This window comes from Cyprinodon variegatus, unplaced genomic scaffold, assembly GCF_000732505.1.
Source record: "Cyprinodon variegatus isolate N-32 unplaced genomic scaffold, C_variegatus-1.0 Scaffold788, whole genome shotgun sequence".
Taxonomy (NCBI): domain Eukaryota; kingdom Metazoa; phylum Chordata; class Actinopteri; order Cyprinodontiformes; family Cyprinodontidae; genus Cyprinodon; species Cyprinodon variegatus.
The window spans coordinates 35,801-46,957 of record NW_015151241.1 but is presented as its reverse complement, the minus strand read 5'-3'; the positions used below and the strand labels follow the sequence as shown (position 1 = coordinate 46,957).

Here is an 11,157-nt window from a genome sequence, read left to right as displayed (position 1 = left end):
CTCCTAACAAAATATAGAAGTGAAAGTGACTAGTGGCAATAAATTAGATCAGATTGACTGAAATTGAGTGGACTGTGGTTAGAGAATTAGAGTAGCTTTGGCCAGTTTAGTATTATGGTATTGAGAAAAGAGAAAATCCACAGACACAAGTAATTAATTTCTCGAAGGCTATATTTCCAACTTGATCATCCTTCACCTGTTCTTCCGTCTCATAATAACAAGAAAGGCTGAGAGTTGTTCAGATTTGGCATGCAGTCCAAAGCTGTACTTTAAGAGATAAGAATTTGGCTTTTATAAACAGGTATTTTCATTAATTAAAAGGGCCTCAACATTACATAATAAGATTTATTGAAGAAGAACAATACTTAGAATGATAGCACAGTTGATTCAGTAACAAAAGACAGAGGAAAATAAGACAAAAAGTGATGGAGCTTCATAAAAATGATATGTTGGGAACATCATCCTAAGTGACAGTTTGAAGGCTTTTAAGTTTCTGACTGCCCTACATGTTAAATGTATTTCTTTATTTATAAACACATACATTTTAATAATTTGTTGGTCTTATACCTTTTTTTTTTTTATTATTATTATTTTAGGGATGGAGGCAACAACATTATGGTCGTCTGTTGCTGGGGGGTTTGTTGGGATCATAATTGTGATCTGTGTGGTTTACATTCTATGGTAAGCTCTGCTTCTTTTTTAATTTCCATTTACAACAAGGTTATCAAAGTAGCTAAAGTGCTGATTGTATTTCTTTGATTCTTTATTGTTATTTTCCAAAAAAATTAAATTAAATAAAAAATATATATATTTAATTGGGACTAACTCAAAATAGCAGAAATGTGTGACTCGAGGGAGAATGAAATAGAAATCTGAAATGTGTGGAGTGCGTTTGTGTTCTGCTCCCCTAAATCAACAGGTTTTAAAATTTTGGCCCCATTCTATCGCTTTGATATGTTTGAATCCAATCCATTGCAGTTTAGCTATTTCTGTGTGTTTAGGGTTGCTGTGCTGCTAGAAGGTGAACTGCTGTTCCAGTTTACTTCTATGTGTTTTCCAATAAAACCCTGAAGCTTTCTAAAAACAGCTTAAATTATAACTGAGTTATATTACACACAAGTGGAACCGCTGATTTTACCCATAAAGTGACTTCCAAAGGAAAAAAAGTTGCACTGGATTTAATCAAAGGTCCTATATTTAACCTTTTCAAGCCTTTCAAAGTCAACTGTGTCATGATGAAATATTGTCTTGGGTAATAGGGAGCATTCGTTATGAAATACCAGTTCTTCCCAGCTTTTTTTTTAAATTGTCATTACACTGTCACAAGCATAGAGAAACGAAATTAACTCTGCATTTTAACCCATCCCCTTGGGGAGCAGTGGGCTGCCATTGTGCGGCACCCGGGCAGCAGTCTGGGGTTAAGGGTCTTGCTCAGGGATCAAGATTTGCAGTCTATGGGAGTGGGGCTCGAACTCAGAACCTCTGGACTCCAAGCGCAATACCCTAACCACTAGGCCACCACTTACCTTCTTTCTGTTCTTGCCTTCATAGCAAAATGGCGTCTTACCTTGTTGTTATATCGCACAATTCATGACAATGCTGTATCATGTTATTGTGGAGATTAGTTTTTTCTATAGGAAGGCCAAACAAAGTCTAAAATGTCTTGCAGCAGTAAAAACCGCTGTCACTGTGCAGATTAGCCGTTAAAAGAGCCACTTCGTGTCAACTGTTAGCAGTAATGATCGCTCTGCCTCAAATTGCTGCTCACCGGTGGTGAAAGTGGGCATGTTGTTTGCTGAGCAGGTAGTGTGAAGCTGAGGTTAACACTATCCTGTGTAGGGTGGTAATGGTCACACATATTTTAAGGGTTGGAAGGGAAAAAGGAAAAACATTGAAATACAATTTTCCTACCAGTTTTGAAATTATGCATGATTTTACTATACAGAATACCAAAAAAATATATAATAATTGAATAAAAACAAGTTTTTTTTGTTGTATTATGCAGAAATGTGTAAAAAGTTAAGGATGATATGTATAATTTAGTTTCAGGAATTATTAATTTGTGTTTTTGTAACTCAGAGCCCAAGATAGGTTACTTTGGCTCTGCCGTCTTTTGGATACTTATACACTAAGAGATTAATGCATAAATAACCCTGGAGCTTTGTACATTTTTCCGAACAGTCATTAGCTGTTGCAGTCTATTTCACAATGTTTGCAATAAACAAGATGTTTACTTTAAGAGAATAAACCAGAAATCGTATCTGTCATTAACCTTCCAGGCGTTTAAAGTGGAAAACATCATCTTTACATCAGACTCAGGTAGGAAAATCCAGCAGATCTGAATGTACTTTTAGAAGCTTGTTTCTACTTATAGCTGTTGGGGGACCTTGCATAAACTTATGACTAATTTTGGTTGTGTAAAGAAAAGCAGTGATGATGCATCCTGCTTGAAAACCTATTTTTAAAGGTCCCTGTAAAGTTTATGTATTGGTACATAGCAATGTTTGCTGTTGCTATGTCCAAATATGACAGTGTTTAAAAGAAACATGTGGCTGAGATACCGGTTAAGCAGAATCACTTATTCTGCTGTCATGTTTTTCAGAAACCAGGTTTCCAGGAGCCTGCCGGCAGCGTAGAAAATCCGGACATTCATTATGGAGACATCGACTTCTCTGTTATGAGAAAATCCTTCAAAACAGTGCAAGATGAGAAAGAGCTGCAGAGTATTGTTTACTCAGAAGTGAACGTGTGCAGACCTGAAAACAAGTTGAAAGAGGCTGAGGATTGTACTTATGCTCAAGTAAAGAAGAAACCAGTCAATTCACATTCCAGTTAGAGTTATATTATGCTGTGTCAAAAAGGGATTTTCTTCTCATTTGCATATTTGTCACACTTACAGAATATTTTAGAACATCGATAAGGGGCAAAGGAAACACAATAGTGCAGTTTTTAAATGAGGATTATCTAGGACTGACTGGACCATTCCAAATTCTTCAGTCTGTTTTTTCTTCAGCCATTCAGAGGTAAACTTGCTGGTATGTTTCTATCAGCTGCTGCAGAACCAATGTTCGTGTTAGCCTAACATCACAAGCAGCTGGCCAGATGTTCTCCTTCGGGATTTCTTTAGTAAAAAGCATCAAGGTTCCATTTTTTTGTTCTTTTGCAGCAAGTCTCTAATCCTCTCAAGCAGCAATGCAGCCCAGACCATCACACTACCACCATGTTTTTTTTTATTGTTATAATTTCTCTATTTTTTCCAACCTAAAATAAACATCAACAGCATAATTTTTACAGCAGATGGAATGGGACCAACAGCTTCATACGTCCAAATAATAGTTTCCTGAAAGTCTGCAGGATCTGCTGTGCTGCCATGGAGACATTTTTGGTCCTTCTCCTTTTTATGGTGAAGGCATTAACGCTGATCTTTACTGAGGCAAGGCCGGTCTTACAGGGTTACATACATTGTGATGTTTATTTCTCCCATCATAAAAACCTGCATTAGAAATGGCATTTATTTCAATTTCAATTCAGTTTATTTATATAGCGCCAATTCACAACACATTTTCTATCCAAGGAAAACCAGTTAATTCCATCAACTCATTGACTCAAATGTAATCCTTCACACTGAGCATACTTGTAGCGACAGTGGAGAGGAAAAACTCCCTTATAACAGGAGGAAACCTCCAGCAGAACCAGGCTCAGTGTGAGCGGCCATCTGCTGAGGGCGACTGGGGTTCAAGGAGACAGAAACAGAGATATAAAAAGCAGCTGTAAAGGCCAGGCCCCCGTCCACTGACATTTACTGTGTACTTGTGTTATTTTCGATTGACATCTAAATTTGTTTGATGTTCAGAAACACACGCTTCACAAACGTAAGGAAAAGAATCAGGAAGAAAGCAAACACATTTTAATGTTTTGTATTTAGTCTATTATTTTATTCAACAATTAAAAGACAGACGACAGTATTATTCTTAGCAATTATGACTTGGGTTAGATTTTCGGGGCTGGTATGATAGCGGCAAGGTATTAACTTAATCACACACCCTGCCTCTGTAGAGGAGATGTGAAGACCTCGCCTAATTCAGCCAGGCCAACTATTCCCTTTAACAACCGACCTTTCAGACACTTAGACGTGTTGGATGCATTACAGGCTAACAAAAGAAGTCAAACGACCCCCATTCCAAAAGGGTGGAGTCCTTCGTCCGTTTCAATTTGCATGTTTTCAAACCAAAAACAAGGCTTTGCTGTGCTACTGTATAAAACCTTGAACTCAACACTATTCCTGACATTTGAATTTAAAAAAGCTTCTTGGATTGGAAGCGAAACATCTTCAAACTTGGAAACAAAGCCCAGGGGATTGTTTTTTATTTTCTTTTTATGACCTGGATGACAGATAATCTTCACCAGCGTAAGTCAATAAAGTGTTTCTAAATAAAGCTTTTTGTAGAAAAGAGCACAACTTGGTAAAAAAAAAACAAAAAAAAAGATAACCTAAAAAAAGAGATGTAAAAAGATTTCTCTGATACAAATAACTTCTGTTAGGTGATATTCAGAAACTGAAAAACGTGACCTGAAAACAGTTTTGTAACCAGATGTGCTTCCTATCAGCCCTTTAACACAGAGGATTGAATTGAATTAGATAGGGAAGTTGGTCACTGCTGAGGTCTGTTTCCCAAAGCAGGTTTAAAAACTCAGATTCAAAACCGCAACTCTAAATTTAACTTGCCTAAAGTCGGGAACTCTGAGTTTTCGGTTTCACAACGGCTGTTATGTTTGATTTCAGAGGCCACATCCTCCAAGGACCCGGTGCAGATAGACCGGGTACTTGGAGGTCTGTAAAAATAATCTCCTTCTTTGGCGTTCACCGCCCAAACACTCGCCTAGCAACCGTAACAGTTGACACACAAAGCAGGCAAAGAATTGATGCCAAACTTCTCACTACTGCACTGGGTGCTAATAACATTTTCGAGGAGCTTCAGCAGCAGTACCGTCATCATGAATCTCATATTTATAGTCCCCACACTGTAGATGTATTATAATCTGTACTTATATGTCAGCCAAACCCATTTGAACCCGAGGTTTTGATTTAACTGCCAAATTAAATCCATTCACAATTGATCTGAGTTATTGATTTAAATCTGATCTACATTTTGTTTCCAGCTTAACTAATGTTTTCGGTGTCTTTCACGCTTGTTTGTGATATCAATTTGACACCCCCGAAAAAAAACAAAACAAAACAAAAAAACAAAACAAACAAAAACTGACCTTTTTGCTGCTTTTTGACATTTATCCGCAATGTCTAACCTACCGTATGTATTGACTATTTAAATTGCATTTCTGACAGTTATACTTTCAAACCCTATTGTAGTCAGTAAATTGGTTCCTTTGAATACTTTTAAGCTGAGAAAGAGATGTTTTGAGTTGGACTCCCTCACATGTCAATGTTTTAATTGAAATTTTATTGTAAGTGCATATTTGGCTTTTATGTGTGTGCCTTTGTACGCATGTAATGATGTGATGTAATTTTGATGCCTATCTTGGCCAGGTCTCCCTTGCAAAAGAGATTTTTAATCTCAATGGGTATCACCTGGTTAAATAAAGGATAAATAAATAAATAGCATCAGTATATTAAAATGATTCTTTGTGATCAGGGTAGTTTTGCCATCACCTTGCCATCATCATCAGTATATATCAGTTACTTTATGAAGAGAAATCCTGACCTCTTGTGGCTGTATGCTAAAAGTTGCAGCCCCACTTCAAATCAGTAAAGCAAGGAAATAACAGAGCTTTAGTTTAAGAATGTTTAGTATTTCAATTAGACCATTTCTCTAATGGAAAACCAATGTGTCTATGAATGAACAAGTAATATGAAATTGGAAATGTTTTGTTACAAAAGCAATGCTCAAAATGGGGCAGTGGGAGAATAAAACTGAAGCAAAGTTTCCCTTTTAAGCCCAGAAACCACTACCAGTCCTTCTCTTCCAGTTGATATATAACATGAACTATTAAAACTGATGGAGTTCATGTTTAATGATGTGTAAACTGTGCAAAAGTAATCATATTCCCTGGGGATTTGTCTACATTGACTGGAGCGTCCACAGCAGAAGTATCCCTATGGAAATGGCGTTGCTCATCATTTTTAAATGCCAGTTTTTAATCTGTGAGTAAAGTAGAAAAGGTTCCTTTCTTGAATTACTGTATTAAGAATGGAGAATTAAACATTCTGATTTAAATGATGAGGTAAATCAAAACTGATAATTATCTACATCAAGGCTTCCGTAGCTAAAGGAAGGCGCATTGAATCAAGGGTTCTGTAGAAAGTCAAAGCATAAGCAATTTATAATAAAAACAAAACAAAATAAAATTGTATCCAATTGTTTTATTTTTAGACCATATATACAATCACCAGTGTAAAACAGTTTTAGTTTTTGTCTAAAGTAGACTTCTATTGCATAATAATCAATCACTGAAATAATTCTTTAAGCTTAAGAGATAAAACATAAAATATGAGATAGAATAAAAAGATTTAACCTTAAGCCCAGAAGAAAAGAGTTTTGATAAAAATGGCAAAAAAATGATAAAAAAGCCAGAAGAAGGATAAGAGAGTGAGTTCACTGTTTCTGAGTCCGTCCGTTCATGGCTGGTAAATGGGACTTTCTAATTTAATGTAGTTAATTAACATAATTTGAAGAATTTAACTTTGAATTGCTGTACATAATTAATTATTTACTGTTTAATATTTTTAGATTTATGCTCACCACCAAGCTGGCTCATTGTGAGAAAAGTCCACTGTATTAAGGCCACAAGATGTGAAAAATAAAAATCTACAACTTCTTCCTGTTCTGAACTCAACTCAAATAGCTCGAAAGTGCTGAAGGTTTTTTTTTTTTTGTGAAAGCCAAAATTCACAATGCATATCCTTAGATGGTAAAAGAAGTTCATTCTTCATCCTTTAAATGCCAGATTCCTGTGGATTACACAGAAAGGGAAAAACATGGCAACTATTAATACACATTTATACAAAAAAACAAGTTTAGAATAAACACGATGATCAATGCTGATATACTGTAGTTCATACCTGGAGCTGTCTGAAAATCTTACATATCAGACTCTGCAACAAGTCAAAGAAAAAAAAAAATCCATTATTTTTTTTTATCATGAACAGACTTACATTATAAAAAATAAATGTCCGCCATTTACTTTTTAGGCTCTAATGTTTAGAAGGAAATAATATCCTTCAAGGAAATGCTTTTAAAAAGTTCTTAATTTCGGCACTTTTAACAACTTTAGCAATCATGTGAATAAGGTTTAAAGCAATACCCCAGACGTAATCTCTTGGGATTCCCACGTGGGTGACTCTGCAGACGTACGTCTCTCCTGACATCGGTGTGAAAGGCACATGCTTGGTGAGGTGGTAGTGCCAGTTATCCTCAAAGGCCAGGTCAGTCTGCTTAGCATCAGGAATTTCATTGTCATTCTTTAGCAGCTCAATTTTGATCTCAGGTGGGTGGAAGTCGCTGGCGTGGCAGATTAAGACGTTTTTTTCCCCGTACTTCCCTGGGTTCCGGCTGTAGACCTGGACATTCGGTGCAAGAACTAAAATAAACAAAGACACCATTAACACATCTCTAAAAAGTACCAGCATTAAACTTCAAACCAATTCACTAAATAAAACAGCTTTTCTTTTAGCTAATCAAGTGATGTAGTTATGACTGCAGTTACTTAAAATCAAAGGTTATAGAAAGAACCAGTTCTTCCTCTATAATCAGGTTATGCAAGCAACACTGAACGCTTTCATTTAGGTTTATGGAAGGTTTCTCATCTTCCCCCAAATAATCGTCTCATATTTGCTAATATCAGATTGTTGCCTTCCTGTAAGCTAACTGTTTGTCCTGCCATCATCTGGACCAGCTTGGTCATAGAGGGTTGTTAGCCATTAACAGTGGGTATTGGGTGAGAGGTGGGTACACCGCAGACAGGTCGCCCGTCTATTACAGGGCAACGCAGACATAAAAGCTGCACATAAACAGACTTAAGGAGGACAAAAAACTACAGCTAGAAATTAATTTTTTTAGCGATTAACCATATTTTCAGTTAATGAAGATTTAAGGTTTTAAATTTTTGTTCCACCAATGAACTCATTGGGCTTACATAACTCAGAGCGATAGGGTTTCGTCACTTTTTTGTTCTTGGATGTGTAGTGCTGATAAACTACCTCACTGTGTAACACCACTCGTCTCAAACATTTAGTGTGTTATATGTTTTATTTTAATGTTGTTTCACATGATTTAAAAAAAAAAAAAGTATGTTTCACAACTTGCATTTAGTTGTCCTTCAAATGAAGGTTACGTCACAGAAAGGATGGCTGAAACAAAAGCTGGTTTCTGAAAGACTCTTCAATTAACAGTCAAAGGTGATATAATAAAACTAGATCTAAATTAATTATATTTGGTAAAAATATATAAATAAAACAAATAAAAATCAAAGATTTGATTTTTAAGTAGCCCATGCATAAAATGAACCTCGTCATTATTCGTTTGAACTGAGGAAGCTGGGGTACCAGGAGAAAAACCTCAGATTTATAGAGAGAACAATCAAAAAGACCCCAGGGAAGAACTCAAACCCAGGACCTTCCTGCTAAAGGACAACATACAGCCCCTCTGTGATCCTTTTTTGTAAGACTCTTTAGGCAGTGACATCTACCAAACACTACCAAGCACTAGTAGCTTGTTTTTTGTTGTTGTTATTTTTTCATACAGTGGACTGACAGGAAAGCGTGGGCGAGGGAGGGGGTTAGAGACATGCAGCAAAAAACCACAGGTGGAACTTTTTGAGGTAAAGGCCTCCATATATGGGTCGCGCACACTATCCACCGCGCCACCTAAGCATTCCCGATCCTGCCGTTTTTTAAAAGAATTCGATCCAAATATACTCAAATTGTTATAAAGCAACCAAAGTTTTGGGAGCCAAACTTTCTTTTTACTTATATTTTCCTCATTACTCATCTACCATAGTTTTCCAATGACTAATAAAGACTCATAAATTCTCCGTGTGAGATTGTTTGTCTTAACTATAGAACCCAAAGTAGATGGACCAGTCTGAGCGGAATGAGGAAAAGGGTTGGATTTCAAGATAGAGGCAGAAACATCAGCTGCTGCTCCAGCAGAGCGTCTCTAAAGGTGAAACGCCAATAGTTGTTTTGAACAGCTAGGAAGGATGGGGTTCAATAACACAAAAATCAAACCATTCCCGCTGTTTGGATATACAATAGAGCAATCACAGTGCTTTTAAGAGTATTTTATGGTAGTAAATGCTACGGCTAATTCCTGATAGGGTCTTAACTCCGCCTATAAAGACACAGGAAACCTCAACATGAAGCACTCTGTATCATGAGGTTAATGATAAATAAAAAAAACTGTTGGACTTTGACACTTTTTATAGTCTCCGTCACATTGTGTCAAATTTCAGTCTTAAGTTGATATAAAAAAAAACAGTCTTACTTCATGTTGGAACATTTTTCCCCCCTTGAAGTAAAGAAATTAACTATTAATAAATGGGAAATATTGTTTGATACAATAAAACTATTTCACAAATTTGAGCTGTTGAAAACGTAATAATTAATAATTATTAAAAAAATTATGCGCTTTTGGCATTTACTTAATCACATTTAGTTACTTTAACATAATCGTTTTATGTCTTACGCTGCTAACATGAAACAATTGTGTTAAAGTAACTAAATATGATTAAGTTATGCCAAAAACGGCTGCATTATTTTCTTTTCAGTGTAGTATGCCATCCAGGTGAAGGTAATGCAGCCCAATAAACATTCAAGACTCTGACTGAATCTGACCGTATTGTAATATAACTAGAATTTAACTAGAATGTATGTAATTTAATTTAAATATGTCGATTCTTTCGGATTGAACTCTGTTGTTTATCTGTTTTAGCAATGAAGGAGTTTGTCTTATAAAATTGTCCTGATATGTTGTTTAAATTAGCTCTTCAAACATAAAGTGCAATAAAGCTGAGTGAAATATTTTAATATATTCACAAAAAAAAACAACAACAGAGGATGTATAAATTTTAACAAACAGTAAATATTTTCCTGTGCAATAATATCACACATGTTCTCTTGTTTTTATATGGATAAAATAAAACTTTAAAAAGCTATATAGCTTACCACCAAAATGAACATCTGATTCTAAGATATTTAAACATAACATATTTATGTTATTATATAATACATTTAAAAAACCATAATATACCCTAAAAAAAGTGTTGTCAAAGTTTTAATAAAAAAAAAAAAAAAAACACTAGTATAGATAAACTATACTTGTCACATTTACAAGAATCTGTAAAGACAAAGAAAATATGATGTATATGATGAAGTTCTTACAAACTTTTGTGTATATTTATCTATATAAATGTATAACAGTCTAAAGGCCATTTTGTGGCTCTGTGAGCATAAATATTTAACCAGGATTGTTTTCTCACAAACAAACTTCAGTTAAATGTCTTTTTTACTAGTAAGACATTATAGATTAAATAAATATGTCTTTTAAAAACACATTTATCAGATATCAAACTATATTCATGGTGAGGCCTGAAGCTGACGCATGTTTTTTTAATCTTCTTCCTTATAGCTCAGCGCCATTTCTCAACAAACGCTGAAATATAAACAAGAACAATACACACCTTTCCTTTCTTCTCCAGCCGTTACAAGATGGCACAAGATGACACAAACGACGAGAGAAATGAAAAACTTCATGATTCTTCGCCTTTAGACGGTCTCTGGTGGAATATAATGTTTATTCTTCGTAAGAAACGCCAGGCAACCTGAGCTACCCTAGAAACGAAAGTAAAATGTGGGAGAAATGACGCGCATCTTCCGCCCAACAAAGTCTCTGAATGTCACGTGATATTTTTTCGACCAATAGAAACATTTGTATGAGCGGTTACTAGGTAGAATTGACAGGAAATTATTGACGCTCTCTACCTTTTAAAGTAAAACGCAATAAAATGGCGTCCTAACGCCACCAAGTGACACGAAATTAAAGAAGAATAAACGGATTATTATCTAAATACCTTCAATCAACTAATAATATGATTTTTCTGGTTCTTGTTTCTGTCAAATATAAAGTAGACTAGATGTCTGTT

At 35.5% G+C, this 11,157-nt stretch overlaps 1 protein-coding gene across 1 annotated transcript; it reads right to left on the bottom strand.

Moving 5' to 3' along the window:
* Positions 1 to 6,891: 6,891 nt before the first annotated feature.
* On the bottom strand, positions 6,892 to 10,886 carry LOC107098553 (beta-2-microglobulin-like). Its single transcript, XM_015396292.1, has 4 exons — positions 10,696 to 10,886; positions 7,321 to 7,596; positions 7,079 to 7,111; positions 6,892 to 6,967 (listed from the first exon to the last, which is right to left on the bottom strand). Exons 1-3 carry the CDS (start codon positions 10,766 to 10,768, stop codon positions 7,098 to 7,100), a joined length of 363 nt encoding a protein of 120 aa, XP_015251778.1. The 5' UTR covers positions 10,769 to 10,886; the 3' UTR covers positions 6,892 to 6,967; positions 7,079 to 7,097.
* Positions 10,887 to 11,157: the final 271 nt, after the last annotated feature.